Genomic DNA, 19,539 nt, shown 5'->3' with positions numbered 1-19,539 from the left:
ACCCAGAAGAGACAAAACCTGAAAACCAGAATTCTTCATATTAGGAAGAAGTTTTAATTATTCCCTGAGTTCAAGCTGTCTGTATGTGTAACTGCAATTCTCATTGCTTCAGTCCTGTCTTTTCTGCGACTCCAAGTAGGACAGGGCCCTACATTCTCATGTTACACAACTGTTTAAATATGTGACTGTCTCCCGTGGCAAATTCTAAATCATGCTGACATCTATTGAGTTGTGTTCAGTGAACTCAGAACTTTATCTTCATTGTGAGTTTTACAGAGACCAAATTTCCTGTGAAAACTATCACTGAGTTGCCTCAACTTCCCAGTGTGTTCTTTGGCTAAGTCTTTGGTTTCATGGTGCTAGTGCAAATTACTCCCTTTGCTGCTCCCATTGCATCTCCCTCAGGGTCAGGCCATCCACAGTTTTTAAGGTTTATTTATTTATTTATTTGAAATGAAGTGAGAGAGAAAGAAGGAGAAAGAGAGAAATCTTTCAAACATTAGTTCACTTCCCAAATGGCCACAACAGCTGGGGCAGATGAAGGTGAAGCCAGAATCCCAGAGGTCCATCCTGGACTCCTGCACTAGAGCAGAAGCCCGGGAACTTGGGCAATCTACGGCTATTCTCTGGCATGTTATCAGGGAACTAAATCTGAAAGGGAGCAACCAGGACTCGAACCAGTGCTTCTAAGTGATGGTGATGTTGCAGCTAGTGGCTTAAGTTGGTCTGCCACACCACCAGCCCCAGCCACCACATTTTGATTCCTGCAACCATAGCTGCTATGTGGGATAAGCACTGCAGTATTTATTGTATTTGACCTGTTTTCATCAGTTACCCTAGGTCCCTCATATTCTTTTCCATGTTGTCCTGCAAGTAGAACCCTGACCATAAGGCTTTCCTACTGATTGGACAGAAATGCTAATTGTGTGCCTCCGTTTCCTCTAAAGTGGGGGGAAATACCTTACAGGATTCTTACAAAGCGAATGAATAAGTGAATATCTGTAAAGCACTTAGCTGGTACCTGGATCAAAGTAAGTACTTGTGTGTTTGCTAAGTAAACATTTTAAGAAAAAATAAAAAGCCTTTTTAGCTAAAGGATCTACAAATCTCTATCTGGAAATAGATAAAGTTATACCAGGTTAAATTTCTAAGAACCTGTTCTGTTTTGATTTCCTATTTCTTAGGTATGGTTTAGGAAGGAAGGTTTTTCATTTTCTCTCTTCTTTTCTGCCTCAGTGAATTGAGCCGTTAAATGTGTCCCATTAAGTACAAAACATTAAAAGAAAATTAATGGTGTGCCATGTTCCAGGGAGTGCTGAGTTCAGGAGGGGGCTGCCTCGCCCTATTCATTGCATCCGGAAGCCACCTCCCTCTTCTGGGTTTTCTTGGACGGGTCTCCCGTCTGGCCTGAAGCCCTGGATCTTACTTCGCTCTAGCCCACTGCCACTGCATTTTTTGTGGTCTTCCAGAAGACTCAGAGTTTAAACATTTCAATTACAATTTCAATTATGTAAATCCATTTAGTTACTTTCCTCCTAATTGTTCATGATGGGGGTAGGCAAAGGAGGTTGTTTATATCTCTACTGCTGATTGAATTACTTAGGGGATTTGGATGATGTCCTAGAATCTTTAAGTGGCGTGACAGCCTCCTATATAGTTCAAGTTTAGATGGTTTTAGGAGTAAAAACCACTTCTTTTACTCTTTTTGCATAACATAAGCAGCCAGATGTCAAAATGGTTACACTTTGAACTCCTATCTTTAGAGGAAATTTATATAACAACATTTTATGAAAAACAGTGTAGAGACAGACATTTGGTACAGCAGTTAAGAGGATGTTTAGGACGCCCACAACTCCTAACAGTTCCTATTTCAAGTCCTAGCTCCATTTCACATCCGGCTTGCTTCTACTTGCATCCCGGGAGGCAGCCATGATGGCTCAAGTACTTGGGTAGTTGTCCCTCATGCAAAAGACACAGATTGAACTCTCAGATCCTAGTTTTGACCGGGCCCAATCTGGCTATTGAACTCATTTGAGATAAAGCGCTGGATGGTAGAGTTCTTTTTATGTCTCTTGGCCTTTCAAATAAAGTAAAAATAAATAAATTTTTAAAATTAAAAGAAGAAGCCAGACATGTGGCATAATAGCTTAAGCTGCAGCCTGCAGCACTGGTATCCCGTATGGGCCTAGTTCGTGTCCTGGTGGCACCACTTCCGATCCGGCTACCTGCCAATGCAGCTGAGGATGGCCCAAGCACTTGGACCCACGTAGGAGAAGAAGAAAGAAGCTCCTGATTCCTTGTGTCTGCCTGGCCTATCCCCCAGCTATTGTGGCCATTTGGAGAATAAACCAGTGGACAGAAGACCTCTCCCCTCTTTGTGTTACTTTTCCGCTCTCTCTCCCTCTCTCCCCCTCTCTCTCTCTCTGTAACTCTACCTTTCAAATAAATAAAATAAATCTGTAAAAAATTTAAAAATAAAACAACAATGTAGATTACTTGAGGTTCAAATGCGTGCTAATTACTGGTTCTTCAAGATTGAAAAGTATTATTGGTTATCTGTCCACAGATGACCCGATTGGCTTCCACCATACTGATTAAACAGCGTTGTTAGGGTTGGGGAGGCATTGGGGGAAGAGCGAAAATCTGACAGATGGAAATTTACCCACTTGTGTTTGCTTAATCCATTTTCTGTCTGGCAGGCAAATCGGAGGTGGAAGAGTGGTCGGACATGTATACCGTGACCAGCCAGCTGATGCTGAAGGTGCACAAGGAGGACGATGGGGTGCCGGTGATCTGCCAGGTGGAGCACCCCGCAGTCACTGGAAACTTGCAGACCCAGCGGTATCTAGAAGTTCAGTGTGAGTAGGCCAGAACCTTGTTTTGAGGGCACAAAAGAACAGCTGTGTAAAAACTCCTCTGGAACCATTTATTGGTTTCTCGCAGTGCATATAGTATAAACAGACTTTTTAAATTCCCTTTGTCTGGATAAAATAATGATCAAAGGATTGTTTTACTGAAGTCCTAGTATATTACAAAATGCTGGTGAGGAAGTGAAAATACTACAGTAAAGCCAAATGTAAAATTAAAATGATTCCAAATCTGCTTTAACATATGACTGGATTTCTTTGATTATAGACTGTCGTTTTCCAGCAAATTTCAAAATCCAAAGTAATCCTCCTCCTTTATCAGTCCTGTTGTTGACTGTTGAATTTTTTTAATAGAAGGGATTTTATTCCCATTAGGTATCAATATTTTGTTTTAAGTTGCATGCAGTCTTCTATTTTAGCTTAACTTGTCACAATGAGTTGAAAAGTAGAAGTGTTTGGGATCCCTGCCACAACTTGATGATTTTATCAATAAGAACTAGACCATAGTGAGTGAGGATGTCTCTTTACTGTGCCCTGTGAACTAAATACATTCTCTTCATCTTCTCCTCTGGGCCATTCTGATGAGAATAACATTATATTTCCTGTACATAATCATTCTTGGGCAAAGACTGTGGCCAAATACCAGCTTCTTGCCTTTTTTCAGAAGCTCCTGTAAGTTGACCTGTAAAAAAATCCCAGTGTTGTTTGAGTATGCAGAGTGGAAATATTACAAGAGTGTACTTGGGGTGACAGTCACTCCTCATTATCCTGGGACTTTTGTGACAAATCGCCACACATCTGGTGGCTTAGAACAGCAAAGATGTGTTCTGTCACAATTTTGAAGGTCCAGAACCAAGATCAGTGAGTTGGCAAGGCTGTGCTCCCTACTGTGGCTTCAAGGGAGGATCTTGTGTTTTGCCTCTTCCAGCTCCTGAGGGCTCCAGGAATCCACCTCCATCCTCATACGGCCTTCTCTTCTCTGCATGTCTCTTTCTCAAGCCACTTGTTTTTGCGTTGGAACTCACCACATAATCTCAGATGGTTTCATTTCAAACTCCTTAACTGTAGGGACCCCTTTTCTAAAGTAGACACCATTCACAGGTTCCAGGGATTAGACTGTAGACATATCTTTGGAGACAGCTCTTTCTGATCCTAACTAGCTATTTAAATAAACTGAACAAGACAGAGGGCAGAGAAAGTTATAAAAAGTTGCATCTGAAAGGCCATCATCCCATTCAAACCATTTATGAGCTTAGCTCAATTTAACATTACATAATGCAGGTTTTTCTTGCTAATTCATTTCGTCCATTTCACTATATAGCTTCATTATGAGCATCATGCTTATAATTTTCATATCACTAAAACTATTGTGGTGTAATGTCCCTATAATGGGAAAACAGAAATGATCAGATGTTATCTAAATTGGCAGATAGTAGATTTCTTGTGACTTTGCTAATATGTAATTCATTTAAGCAAACTTAATATCCATTAACTTTCCTTGTAGAGGCCCATTAGCTTTAATAATACATTAGCTCCTTTGTGAGTCCTGAGTAGATATTCACTCAGTTTACACCCCTAAACTCCTTAAGTAGTTTCTCAAAGTATCTTTTAAATAGAATATAGCAATATAGCCCCACCCACCTACAGAATTACACTCACTCCGAAATGCAAAATAATTCAGGCAGTATACCTCCTACTCCTTAGAAAATGCGAGAATGATCCATGTAAGCATTGTCTTCCATAGTCTATAGATGGAACCAGATTTCTGCTTCCAAGAAAAATATAAGGCTACATACCTGAGTCCATGTGATTTCAGTCTAACAAAGAAACCACTAGTCCTTAACTGCACGGAAATGACATCTTAGGTCCTCCAGAAATGGGCATGTACCCTACTACTGACTAGTTTAAACTGTTAACAGAAAATATTTTCATGGGAAAGTCTGTATTTTATGCAACATGCAATCACTCAAACATTGTATTCTTGATGCTCCATTTTTTGGCATTTACATAGGAAAACCACTTTCTAAAAATTTATTTATTTGAAAGACAGAGTGGCAGAGACAGAGAGAGCAAAATCTTCTGTTTGCTGGTTCACTCCCCAGATATTCACAGGAGCCAGATCTAGGCCAGTCTGAAGCCAAGAGCTAAAAACTCCATCCAGGTGTCTCCCACAGGGATGAGAGGAACTCAGATATTTGCACAATCACCTGCTTACTGTGCTGAAGAAAGTCATGTGACACATCAGCAGCCTCCATTCTGAGAGTACCATTGAGAACTAGGCAAAGTCAGTCCAGAATTTCTGAAGTAACTTCCTTAAACATGATTGGCATTCGCTGCATCATTTCCTACCATCTTCAGTCTCTTTGAACATGAGCAGCCATACGGTAGCAAAAGCCACCTGCCTCAGATGCCTGATATACTCCATCATTGGGCTTTGAAGTGTTATGGATCAATGACAGGTGGTGTCGGCAGTGCTAATTCCCCATAGCAGTTTGGTGACTGCCGACTAGCTGCACCGTAATGTCACGGCCACAAGGAAGCATGAGATTCTTATAATAATTTGTTCAGTAGCTAGCAGCAGACCTCATGCATGTAGAATTATTTTGGACACCAAGTGAGGACAAGTATTTTTAAACTGACCCGAACATAGTCAGAAGTTTTTAACCTTTTTGGTGTTTATTGACTCATTTAAAAATTCTTTGTTAGTTATAAACTTGGAAAAAATTAATAAAATCACATATTCACCACATTTGGCTCACTGTTTAAGGAGTCTCTTTTGCTCTTAGAGCTTTCCTAACTGCTTTTAGATTTTTCATTTCTATTTTTAAATATATTTTTATTGGAGAGACAAACCAGATTTACTGAGAGAAGGAGAGACAGAAAAATTTTCCATCTGCTGGTTCACTCCCCAAATGGCTGCAGCGCCAAGAGTTTAGTCAGTCTGAAACCAGGGACTTCTTCCAGGTCTCCCACATGGGTGCAGGGTCCCAAGGCTTTGGGTCATCTTCCTCATCTTCCATTGCTTCCCCAGGCTATGTACAGGGAGCTAGATGGAATGTGGAGCAGCCGGGACACAAACCAACACCCTTATGGGATTTGGTGGATGCACGTTGAGGATTTAGCCATTGCACCAGGACTTGAAATTTTTCTTAAGTCACTTAGATATTTTATCGCGACCAAAACATATGTTTGGGAAAAAAACGTAAAAGTTACGAATTTTGTTTGTTTTTATATATGTATGTCTAACAAAAATTAAAACAATTATATAGTTTTTTTGTAATCTCCTGTCCTTTATCATCTAAATAGATTTCTTATATTATCAGTGATAAACATTATCAACAGGAAATACCGAGCACTTCGCATACTCAAAATTGTCCTTTGAGTAAATAAGATGACCTTGGGACAAGTCTAACTTCATATGAATGCTGTTAACTACATTCACATCGCTTAACCCTGACCCATTTTGGGCCATGGAGGCTTATGGAAATGTCTCTCAACTCCATCCAAGACAAATGAATGTTAACCGGGATACGAATAGGGTTAAGTGAGAGATAATAGATTTGAATTCAGTATACATTGCATCTTTTTTATATGTAAGGATTTGTTTAAAAAGGAAAAGGATAGACACTAATTGTAAACTCTTAAATATCTTCAAGTATGAGGAAAAAGGAGGGATTAAAAAAATGGGAAAGTTTATACTTGTTCCTCCTAATAAACTGTGGAGCACCGCCATTATCACATAGAAGACAAGGCTTGAGCTACAACTTGGAATTGCTTTTGTCTTGTGGATTTAAGTCCTAATTAATTGAACCAGAATTGTGCAGTGTTTGCTTGCTAGTACCATTATTTGTGGTACCAGGAGAAATTGTTGTGCCCAATTATGTGAAAAATCAGCCAGATGTGTATGCTGTCATACTTTTAATAATCCTTAAGTTTTTGGTGAGTACAGATATTAATTGTGTAGTATGCATTGAAGTGATTAACATCAATGTAATTTATCATCTGGAGATTTCGGAACATAAATAAATGAGTTGTTTTGTTCAGCAAGGTGTTGACCCTTTCAGAATCAGTGAATTAAAGCCCCCCTCTTTTTATTATAAATATGAAAGGCACCACAATCAACCAAGTGCTCAGTTATTTGATTTTCTGGGGCATTAGCCGCTCTTGTTTGTGACATTTCCCTGTTGGGTGCTCGTTTGCAAGCTCATTAATAAGGTTTTCTCATAGGAACGTTGCTGGGAACGAGGAACATACAGTAGGGCTCTTGGTTTTCCAGCTTTCGTTCTGAGACGCAGCAAGGGTACCACAGCAGCCCACAGTTAACTGTTTAAAATGGAAAATAATTACATCTGCAAGCTACAATCCAAAGCTCTGTTTTCTTAGATGTTAGGTAGCAAGCAGTTTTGCTTTTTACTGTTCTTAGCTATATGACCCCAAAAATCTTCCTGTGCATATTTTTTTTTTTCCTCACAAATGCCAATATAGGTGCTGTTGGCCAAATCTACACCGTGGTTGGTTAGAACGGAATGTGACACAGTTGCAGCACAGTTAGTACAGCTTTGGATCCTAGGGAAAGCACTCTTGTCAGAAAAAAAAAAAAAAAAAAAGGCTGTTTAAACGAGAACAGTTCACTGTCTGAGCCCTAAAAGGAAGCTGTCTAAATAACATCAAGGTGGCAACACATGGCAGATAAGCCAGGAATTCAAAGAAGAGCTGTGACCCTCCGTATGGAATTCAGATTGCAGCGCACAAGAGAGGAAGGCTTTCCTCCGGACAGAGGCGAATATGAAACCCTTGAATTACTGCTGTGTGTCTTTTGATTTCACCCATCACAGCCTTGCTCTCTAAAATGTTTTGCCAAAAAATTCGCATTTTGTGAAGGTTTTTTCTCTCTGTGTGTGTGTGTGTGTGTGTGTGTGTGTGTGTGTGTGTGTGTTGTGTGTGCACGCACACACACATATACAAGAAGGAATGGGAGAGCTGAGTTTTGAAAAGGAGAAAGAAAACAAAGCATCTCCGATTGGGTATCTGAATGGCTTCCCTGCTCTGATTATCATCTGACAGTTAATCAGGTACATGGCCATCATTTTCAAAATGAGTTTTATTGACTAGATGGAGCCAGGTATTTTATAAATCCATATTCTTGTTCATCCAAGGTGCAGGGAGGGGTCAGTTTGGTTTTGTTTTGTTGATTTTTTTCTTCTTCTTCTTTTTCTTTCAGTCTCTCACCCCTGGGGGAAAATTGGACATTGAGGAGATGATCAAAACTTCTTCCTTCTCTGTGCCAAAATAAATGTTGCTGTAATATCGATAGTGCCCTGCCGTGAAAGGCAGGATAAAAACCTGGAAACCAGTGAGTTTTTCCCGTGTAGAGTGGAGGATAAGACTTGGTTTCCAGGAGCCACTCTGTGTCACACCCACTCCTCCATCAGCCCTGTTCCCAGGATGGATTCTTCAAAGCATAATAGCTGATGTTTTCAGATTTGGCCTGTTTTTCTCTGATCTCTAGTTTTCCTTTTCAATAGGATGTGTTCATCCTTCCACTCTCTTTTCGGTGTTTTGTTTTGTTATGCTTTTTTTTTTAATTCTTTTAGCAATGGGTAGAGTTTCAGGGAGGTTATTTCAGTATTTATTATTCTTCATGAGATATAAATCTAGGCATGCAAGGCCGCTTCATTGAAGCCATTTTTTTTTAACATCGTTTTTGTGTTACTAGAGTTGTGATGGGTATAGTGCCTGATGTTTGGAGGCTATAGATGGCTAGCCGGGAATTCTGCAGTGTGCAAGGGAGTAGAGAGCAGAAGGTTAAATGACCAATACTGAGGAAATGAAATGAATTCTGGACCAAATGCATTGTGAGCAAGACTCAAATGACTCTGGAGGGGCAAAGCCTCTGTCCTCTGAAGGCACTCCTGCAGGAAGAGGCCCATTTGACAAGGGCCCACCTCCCACACCTCAGTGACCTAATGTGTTTGTCCAAAAATTCATCTCTGTGACTGTGCACAGGCAAATTTGCCATCCAATGTACTCTCTTCACTTAATGGGTCAAATTTTGATTCTGTGAAAGGTTAAATGACTGTGAAGCTGGTATCCAAAACCAGAAAGAATGGACAAACAACATCCTTTATGAATTCCTGTAAGATACCATTTTCAGATCCACCAGAAACGCTAAGTCAATGTGTAGTGAAATGGAGGTGTATGAACCGGAACACCTGGACTGGATTTCACATTGAGGAAGTAGATTGACATGATTAGGTTGTGTGATGAGAACTGAGCTGGATTTGTGATAAGATTTTTTTTTAATCAGTAGTAGAGCCAGGAGTAGAAGTGTCTGCCCTAATATCTCTCAGTTTTCTCATCCATCCATTCCTCCCTTCCTTCACTCATTTAGCACCTATGTATTGAATGTATGTTGTATGTCAGGCACTGGTAATGTTCTGGTTACCAGGAGTTTCAAAGCAAAACAAAAAATCACTACCAAAGTAGCGATCTCGTATAGAAAATCTTGCTATACGGATTTTCTTGCCTGGTGTTTGCTTTTAAATTTGGAAGATTTCTCCAAAGATATGAAAGAGGGTTCTGAGCGTATATGTTCCCCCTTAAAGAGCAGTGGGAACACAATTTCCTACCCGAACATCATGAAATAAAATATGATTCTGTTTGTGTTAATTTGAGATCCACGAAACTGGGGCCAGCGCTATGTCACAGCAGGTAAAGCTGCTAGCCTGCAGTGCCAGCATCCCATTAGAACAACGGTTCGAGGCCTTGATGTTCTGCTTCTCGTTTAGTTCCCTGCCAGAGTGCCTGGAAAGGCAACAGAGAATGACGTAAGGTCCTAGGCCTTTGTTACCAATGGTGGAGACATGGGTGGATTCCAGGTCCTGCTGGCTTTGGCCTGACCTAGCCCCAGCCATTGTGGCCATTTGGGGAGTGAACAGGCAGAGGAAGGACCTATCTCTCTATCTCTCCCTCTGTCTCTCTAACTCTGCCTTTTAAATAAACAAATAAGTCTTTAAAAAAAAAAAACAATGAAAGGGATCCACCAGACTTTGCAAGTTGCTGAGAGAAGAAATGACATTGTACTTGGGTGATATGGTTCCTACTTGAATCACACCTGATTTGCCTCCCCTCATTCAGAATAGTTCAACACTCCTCCAGACGAGCAAGTGAAGTGCTCCAATCCATTCTGCAGCTATACTCATACAGATGTAACAGCAAGAGTTCCTTCACCTTACAAACAGAACAAACAGCAGTGAAAATTACTTATGCACATTACCATGACTATGGAAAGTGAACTGCGGACAAGTTGGTCTCTGTTAATTCCTCTGAGAACTCCCAGTGACTGTTCTCTAACCAGTCCCAGTTACCCTGTGCTCCTTTAGTTACAAAGCTATCATCTTCCCAACCATTTAAAAACCATGTTGTAGGGGTGCTTCTCACTTTGAGTTCAAACAGCTTTTAATACTCACCAAATCTCAGGTTAATCTTTGTATTGTCGTTCTACTCTGAACTGCAATAATCCCCTGTGATTGACAAAGACTCCTCAGTCAGTGCTTGCCCACTTGAATACACAGGGGCTGACCCAAGCCCTTTCCCCAGCCCTTCTGATAGCATCAGTGCCCACACAGCCCCTGATTTCTGCCTAGCAGGACTTGAAACAATTAGCACTTGGTCCACACTGGTGTCTCAGAATACTGGAGAGGTGGGGCCAGACTTGTGGCATGATAGGTTAAGTGGCAGTCTACAATGCCAGCATCTTCCATGGGCACCGTTCACGTCTCAGCTACTCTTCTGATCCAGCTCCCTGCCAATATGCCTGGGAAAACAGCAGAAGATGCCCAACTACTTGGGCCCCTGCCACGTACTTGAGAGACCCAGATGGAATTTCAAACTCATGTCTGGCTTGGCCCAATCCCAACCATCATTACCATTTTGGAAAGTTAAAGATTCTTTCAAATAAATCTTTTTTTTTTCTTTTTCTTTTGACAACAACAGCAACAGCAACGAAATTACATAGGTTATAAATGAGGAACAGGAAGAACCTGTGTCCCAAATGCAGATGCAGGAGCAGGTTTGCACTCAGGCCCTGAGAATTGGTTGCAGTCAGCACGTCAAAAAATATGACGCCCACACTATGTGATGCAGATGTCCATAAGAAGACAGGGAAGGTCAGGGATCTTCATGGAAAAGTAGAACTGTTATCAGGATGACAGGTTGCCTTCCCCCCTGGCCTCCGCTCTCTGCCTCTCAGCTTCCTGGGAAGAGCAGCATCTCAGTCAAAATGAAACTACAAAATACCATTTTTGTTAAAAAAAAAAAAATGAAAGATTTCAAAGACATGCTGTGTTAGTGTTAGCCTTAAAGAGGAGACTGTGCCTTTTCATTTACATGGGAAATTGAAATACAGGTTACGGAATCTTGAGTTCCGTCTTCTGAAAAGACCATAGAATGTGGTGCAAGGTCAGACTGGCATGAAATCAATTGTAATCTGCCAGCGAGCCATTCTAACCTCCTTAAAAGTTTCCCTTTATATTTTTCCCTTTATATAGAGTGCAAAGCACATTTAAAGAAAGTCTCATCAAATCAGAATGTCTCTCTAATATTATTTTTTTAATTGGTTGTTACTGTAGTACGACCTAAAGCTTCCTCATATTTAACCCTCTGTGCACCTTTGACTAATGAACAAATTTTTTCTGTTATAGCTGTCTTGCTAAATGTCTTTTATGGGGTTTAAAAAATTACACAGTATTATGAAAACCTCAGATTTCTCGACCTAATTTATTGGCTGTTGGTGATGCCATCTCTATAACTGTAATGTTCCTTAAGTGCACAGACCTAACTATTTTTCTCCCTTTTATATAGCAGTTCCATTTTATAATGACATGAAGCCTTTCTGAGCGATGCATTTCTGGACAGTTATTGCACTTGGGTAGAGAGTGTCATCTGGCTTTTAGCCTTGTGCCTTACATCTAACCAACATGTAAAATGATCCCCCAGAAAATAGACTGGGCCTTTACCTCATTACTTTAAAATAAATCTTGGGTTCTGATTGTGTTTTAGAAAAGATTCGGTAGGTTATAACATTTGATTTATGAATGCAATTAAAATATAAATGACAAGCTCTGGGGCTAGTCAGTCGGCCATCTGGATTGTTCAGTGTTTCCACATCCTCCTATTGTGGTCAGGAACCCCCTGAAGAATTTAACACCCCTGAATTCTTGAGGGCAACCCCCAGGGTTTTCATTTCACCTGTTAAGAATACTTGAGTTTCTCTTTGAGCGCAAAGGAAGGGAGGCAGATTTTGTTTCTTAAGTTTCCATCAGCCCAGAATGGGTCTTGGCTCAAAGACCTTCTGTTTAGTTATTAGGCTGGACATTATGATAGTTTAGCCACCCATGGTCAGATAATATGCCTATATATATGGTGTGTCGATGGAAGAGGTCATTTTCCTGTGCAACACAAGCAAGGTTGATCTTTGTCTTTTCAGCTAGGTAACCATGGCAGCTGTGTCCAAAAAGCCAATGGTAGGTGTTTCTCCAGAAACTAAAAATAGATTGGGAAAGCCAGTTGTCAAAACCAAAGGAATCTTTTCTGTGACTTGGTGTGTGATTTTTTTTTTTTTCAGGTATAGCAGGTACTTAGCTTGTTCTTCCTATTTTATGTGAGTAATTGACAACTGGTGAACAGCTCATTAGGAACATAAAAAAGCATTTAAGTAAAACAAACTAGACGGCACTGAAGAAGCAGGGTGGAATAGATTTTTCAACACTCTCTTTGTTATTAATGAAACTTGAGTATGTAAAACCTTTAATGCACCTTGCTAAAAAATATACACTTTGGGTCGGCTTATAAATTACAGGAAGAAAAAAGTAGGACTTGCCACTTGGCCCAGTAAGCATTCTGCCTCTCCTAATTCATTGGCCAACATTAGCGGTGCATGAGAACATGTCGCCCCTCCATGAATCAGAGATTAGCCTATTAAAAATGGTGTATTTCAGCCCAAATTTAGGGCTTTAAATTTAGCCTCACCCAGGATGCTTCATGGATAGACAGACAAGGTCCTCTACAGAGGAACTCCGAAAGCACTGCTGTTTCTGAATGTTATTACTCATGTGTTCAGTGAACCTTCCTTCATTATTCTTATACATATCAGTGTGTGTGTGTGTCACACCAATAGACCTACACGGACCTCACCCAGGGGTTGAATTTGGCCTAAGCTGTGGTCAGTAGGTCTGGCAAGTAGTACCCAAAGGCTCTTGCTTCATCCCAGTAGCTGAGTCAATTCAAGGTCATCCTTGTTATGTGAATTTCTGTCTTTAATGACTACTTTCCCCACTCAAGTGATCAAGATCTCGAAACCTCTCTGCCTCTTTGCCCTTAAACATTTCCTTTGCCATCTAGTCCAAGAATAGAATCGTTTTACTTGCAAGGGTCAGCTGCAGTCTGTGGGCCTATTAACTTGGTGTTCTTAGCGCAGGGACTTACTGTGCAGTGCACACAATTGAGTGTACCAAGAGGCTGTAAAAAGAAGGTTTGGACTACCACACGATGCTAGAGGCCCCAAAAAGGAACTGTGATAGGAAGGGTACTATGAAATGCATCTAGGCAATAGCCACAGTGAGAGAGGGCTTGCTTGTGCAGCATGCGGGAGTGTGTGCAGGATGAGAGTGGTGGAGCCCTGCCGTATGCTCTTCTTCTCCCTTATCCATAGGATGAATGTTAATGAGCCAACCACTGCCTGTGAAAGGCCACGGGCTGTTGTTTAGGTGCTGTGATCGTCTGAGAAAGCGAAACTGTAGTAAATTGTTTTGACCTTTCAGCCAAATGATGTCTTGACCTCTAACATTTATTGCTCCTTGGGTACATTTCCAAAAATATACATTTACAGAGCCATAGCATTAAATGAGAAAAAATGATTTAGGGATTAATGACTGGCTAGTTGGAGCCTAAGGAGAATACTCTGCTAATTCCTTTCAGCTCCTGTGGTTGACTGTGTTTGCCTATGTCTGCATTCATTCTGGCTTTGTTGGCTTGCTTCCTTGTTCTCTTCACTGCCTCCCATTCGTCTCTCACACCCATTCCCCACACATGCACACACAGGACAGTTTTAAGTGGTGAATGGAAATTAGAACACTTGCATCACCACCTAAGTACTTTACTCCATTAGGAAGCTACGCTTAGCTTCAGTGATGGCTTCCTTTGGGAGACATTCTGAATCCAAAATCTGTGCTTCTAGAAATTCCATGGATTGTCTCCAATTTATATTATCTCTGTGACCCTGAACAAGCTGCTTCATCTGTGGGTCCCACAGTTCGTATCCCCACCTTTGAGCTTAGTCTACCACCCCCGCTGGTCTGAAGGACTGAGCAAATGCCAGTTTCCTTTCTTCTTACACTTTCTGCTTGCACTGAGATGTCGAAGAGTTTCGTTAGAGGTCATCAAAACGTCCCAGTTTTTTTCCTCCTGCTAAAGCCATTAGAGTGGAATTCTGAAGTTCTGCCTTTTCCATTTGAAAACAAGAGCATGGAAGAGGCAAACATATTAATATGCAGTGTCACAGTGTATTGTCACAAAGTAATATATGATATATGATAAGATGTATCAATTCTGAGCACCACAAATATCTGTGGCTTCACCTCAGCATGAAGGCAAATGAGTTTCCTTTAGCTTGAGTGAGTTTGGAGATAAACTTCAATGTAACAAAATGTATTTCGCAGGAAATGTTTGATGTGGCACAGTTGGCTTATGAATCTCTTATCTATTCGCAGTTCACTCCTTGGAGTTATTAGTCAATTTAATTTGAGCAAATGCCAAAATTACTAACTAATTAGAAGGATGTTCCTGAAAGCATGTGAATGGGGAGCAAGTCAGTGCTGGTAACATGGGGTTTGCAGCAGCGTGAGTGTCTGATTTTGCCTGATGATATCATTTGCTAAACATTATACTTTGTGTTGTTGTCACACAGATAAGCCTCAAGTGCATATTCAGATGACTTATCCTCTACAAGGCCTCACCCGGGAAGGGGACGCGCTTGAGTTAACATGTGAAGCCATCGGGAAGCCCCAGTAAGTTCTGAAGGCCAAGGTTGGCAGAGGGTCGAGAGCAGTAAATGTCAGAACACAGAGATGTGCATTTACAACTCATTGGTCTGTCACTGGTCTCCTGCTGTAAAGGGTGGGAGATTTTTCAAGAAATGCAGAATAATTGTGAGAGGCAAAGTAAATAAATCTCTAGGGTTCCTATTCGTCAGGATTGGGAGAAAAATTGAATGCCAGCTAAGACCGAAATCTCAGCTAATTCTATTTTATTATCATCAGCATGATTGTCAGGACTATTTTTTCTCTCACACACAATCCTAATAAATTTTTAGTATGCCCACAATCTAATGATGTATCTGCAGCCTTCTGTGCTGATGTCTAATCTGCTACAAAGATGCTTTTCAGACTTAAATTAAGCTGCTGTGTTTAGGGCCAGCTGTAGGCAAATGAATTCACCCTACTTTTAATTTTGCCATCTTCTTCCCTCAAAGAAAAGTGTCAGACTTGACTCTTAGAAATATTTCTGTGAGTAAAGAAAAAGCTCAGGAACTTTTCTCCAGGAAGCCGTATATGCCATTGCCTCGGAGAGCCAACTAAAGTTGTGATTTGGTTAAGCAGTCTAAAGGAGCTATTTTGCTGCTCCCTACCAAACAAGCTAAAGTGAATTAGAGGAACTGCTTGCATCAGCACCAATAGGGGAAAAACGCCATGAGGCAGTGCTACTTTGAATCCTACTCCGGTTTACTTTGGGAAAGAGAATTTTTTCCCTCTTCCTGGTGAATGTCCAACTGCCTTGGAACAAACAACGTGGAATGCTGAAATACATGAGCAGGTTGATGTTGGGATTAAGGGCATTCAAACTTGCACTGGTGCTAAACTACAAAAACAACAACGAAAACCAGTGTTGAGCTCCCTCTGCTGTCCCTGTAATACAATTTTGGTTTTCCATGCAGAGTTTGCTCACCAGCATCGTCAGAGTTTTTATTTAAGAAACTCAGAGCACCTCAAAAAAGCTCTGGATATCTCTAGAAAGAATTCACCCTGGTATTCCGGAGAGACTCCTGTCTGTTACATGAATCCAGGGAGCCACCAGGGGCTTTGGGTCCCATCAGTTCCTGGGTCTCCTCTCCGGCCTCCCTGTCTTCATGCTACCTGGCCATGGTCTGGAATTCACTTGTCTCTGTGCTAACCGTTCCAAGTGTTAAAAGATTGCTTTTGGGTAATCTTTGCTCTGTTTTGCTCTCCCTGCGTTATTTCAAAGTTACTTGGTTTTGAACACTGCAAGCTTGTATCTCTTTTGAGCACTGCAAAAGATTCAAATCTTTGTGTAAACTGTCTGAATTATGCCCTAATTAGCAGCTAGTGTTACCTCTGAAACAATCCAATTGGGGGGAAAAAACACCCATTCTGAATCCTCTTACTCTTTGCAATACCTGTATTCAGTCACATTAGCCACATTTACAGTATAAGGCTTGCTACCCTATATTTTGTTTCTGTGTTTTTTTCCCCCCAAAGAAGGTACCGTGTTCAATTGAATGTGCCACGGGGACAGTAAATTACATGTTTCCTGTAGGACGTTTATGCTGGAGAGGGTATTTGTTTGTTGCTCTCAAATAGGAATGGGTATATGGTTATATGAGCAAGCACGCATTACTGGGCTGCTATCCCTTCTAGCATATTACCTATTTATTTTCTCAAGAAATTGCATACAATAAAAATGGTAATTTAACTTGCCATTAAATGTTGTGAATATTCTCAACACTTACCCCTACTGCTTGTTTCAGCTGTCAAGCAGCAGGACATTAGGTCTGATTGCCAGGCAGACCCATTTGCCACTGCCTACCAGGAGGACATATGTGTACTAATTTTTAAATAATTTACTGAGTTGTGATGATAAACCCATGTGTAATTAAAGAAAAATTGTAACTTCACATCCCATTTGAAAATTGGAAATGCTGCTTGACAGGGCTAACTTGAGTGGCCACTCTCCAGGAAAACACAGGTCACTTGTTGCTCCTAGACGTAGCAGGAGAGGCTGAAAGCAAAGTTACCTCTGTGTGAGAATCTGTGCTGTCCTTCTGTTTAAACAAGGGAAGTTCCCAGACACAGCACTAGATGTGGCCTTCGTGCAGAGGAGGTTGAGGGCAAAGTCTTGAGGAGTGGGCTTGAAAGATGCGTGATGTGTGTGCGTTGTGAGCTCGGGAGCATTGTGTGCAATTTACTTTTTCCAAACGGAAGCACATGCGGTTCTCTGAATCTCTAAGACAAACTCCCCTCTGATGAGCAAGTGCATAAGGGCCTGAGGAAACCATGCACTCCGCAGTGCTTACCCAGAGCCACAGCCTTGAATTTGCAGGCCTGAGATGCGCACACGGGAAAGGATCTCACGATCGGTGAGTCTGGCAGAACCAGTAAAGAAGGGTAACTTTCCGAGAGACAGATGTGGTGACCACATGCCCATGAGAACGGTCACGTCTTGAGTGGGTGGAGTCAGGTATGCGAAGAGAGGTCAAGGGGTAGAGGAAGTGATTACACATCTTGCCAGAACCAAGTGGTCGCTTTTCAAATGACAGAGGCCAAAATAAAACATTGTTAAAATATGAAAGTCTTTCTTTTTGGTGGAATTCAATATTTGTTTGAATACTGAGTTGCTTCCAAGCAAGGTTCTTGGTATGTTAGTAACCATCAGATTAATACATGTCTCACTAGCCAAGAACTTGACTTTTTTTCCTAATTAATGAGATGATTAACAATGGCTGAGCTCTGTCCTTTCTGACTTGGTGTGAAACCACACAGCGGGGTATAAGAATAGGCTACATTTGATAATCTACTGATTGCGGAAGATGAATTAGAAGTAATAAGACTCCCACTTGTGGTCTGCTGAGAATTTTTTAACACAAGATCGCGCTTTATTTTTATTATTATTACGGCATTCTAAACAGATTTTTGGAAGCTTCACGGATTTAAATCTGCGAAGTTAAAATATCTCCAGTAGGTCCTCTTTAATTATGTCACCCTGCATGTGACTCATTTCATGCGCGAGTGAGAGGTTGGATGCAGCTTCCTGGTAGGAAATCATAATGCGACTCGTCTCTTTCTGCTTTCCTCGGCAGGCCTGTCATGGTAACCTGGGTGAGAGTTGATGATGAAATGCCTCAACATGCCGTACTGTCTGGACCCAACCTGTTCATCAATAACCTCAACAAAACAGACAATGGTACCTACCGCTGTGAAGCCTCAAACACAGTGGGGAAGGCTCATTCGGATTATATGCTGTATGTATACGGTACGTGAGAAAACACACCACTCCTTCTGCTAGACTCACTCACGTGTAGCTGCTCCTGGGGATTCACTCCCAAAGCAGAAGACCAAATCCCGATTGATTTCCTTCAAGAGCTTAAAAGAAGCCTGTGGCCTGCCCCGCTGGCTCCACCTGGGACAGCAGTGACTCCTTCTCTGGATTTCCCACCAGGTCATAGTCTCTGGGCATGCTGAGTAGGAAAGCTGTGTCCACAGGCACAAGCTATGAAAATTATGTTACAAATAATGGCTGAAAATTTCAGTCATATCAATTAGTGCTTGTCAGCCTGGGACGTTTATTCCCAGTGATATTTCGCTGTGAGACCCAGGCTAGCCTTCCTCCTGCTTTGATGAACGTAACTGTTCTGTTTTCAGTGTGAAGCTGTTCCATTCCAGAAGGTGCTGCAAGCCAGTAGAGTCAGACCAAATCAAGGTTCTTGGTAGCTACATAACCCACTATCACAATTGCTTTGGACACAATTTGTTTTTAATTTTTAATTTGTTTTTTTCTTAATATCTTTTTTACAGGGTCATTAGAGCATATTGTTATGAATTCTGTTCCCTAATCAACAAATATTTATTGAGCATCTGCTGTGTGCCAGGCATTTAAACTTATTTCCCACTTTTACCTGATTATTGATTTTGCATATGGTGACCATTCTCTATTTCATTGAAAAGTGCCTTTCTCCTAGCCTTTTGATGTCTGAGTTTCCTCTGTAGTATTTAAGCGTCTCCGTTAGTTTTATACCAAGAAAAAGAACTACGAATTGACACTGTGCTGGATGAGCAGCAGGAAGCATCAGAGTGTCAGCGTGCCATAAATAGTTGAATCTGTGCAACTGCGAGGGCATGTCTTTCCCCATGTCAGCCTTGTAAATAACCCATGTCAGTTTCTATGTAACTATATGCATAGTCACGCATACATTATACATACAGGGTGTTTACGGAGTATGGCTCATAACCTGGGCCACCTGGGAGTGGGTGACCTTATTCACCAAACAGAAGCGTGCTGTTTATATCTTATCTACATGGATAATATAATACATAACCTGCACCTAAGTTTTTCCTCTTAACATAATGCAAAGTTGAAAGATCGTGTCTAATCACTTTATCTGTGGACTGCTGGAGTATGTTTTCTTTGCACATTAACCATGTTGTCTGTGGTCCACACAGAGGAGCACGCACAATTTCCCCAGTAGTTAAGGAAATCCATGTGATGGGAACAGCTTCCTGGGGATGGGGTGTGGGGGTCAGGGTAGCCTATCCCATTTTTCAGTTGGCAATCCCAGGACGCTCAGAGCCACCTCCCTTACACTGTTGAGCAGAAGTAGCAG

The 19,539-nt window shown here is 41.3% G+C and overlaps 1 protein-coding gene across 7 annotated transcripts in view; it reads left to right on the top strand.

Moving 5' to 3' along the window:
• Nucleotides 1–19,539, top strand: part of CADM1 (cell adhesion molecule 1) — a 342,534-nt gene that overhangs the window by 280,386 nt on the left and 42,609 nt on the right. For all 7 annotated transcript variants that reach the window (XM_040976982.1, XM_040976980.1, XM_040976981.1 and 4 more), the window contains exons 5-7: nucleotides 2,700–2,858; nucleotides 14,833–14,932; nucleotides 18,019–18,191. In XM_040976982.1, the coding sequence (XP_040832916.1) occupies nucleotides 2,700–2,858; nucleotides 14,833–14,932; nucleotides 18,019–18,191 (432 nt within the window). The remainder of the gene's footprint in view (nucleotides 1–2,699; nucleotides 2,859–14,832; nucleotides 14,933–18,018; nucleotides 18,192–19,539) is intronic.

Source organism: Ochotona curzoniae, unplaced genomic scaffold, assembly GCF_017591425.1.
Source record: "Ochotona curzoniae isolate NIBS_2020 unplaced genomic scaffold, NIBS_Ocur_1.0 contig_2723, whole genome shotgun sequence".
Lineage (NCBI taxonomy): Eukaryota > Metazoa > Chordata > Mammalia > Lagomorpha > Ochotonidae > Ochotona > Ochotona curzoniae.
This window is presented reverse-complemented; position numbering and strand designations above follow the sequence as displayed.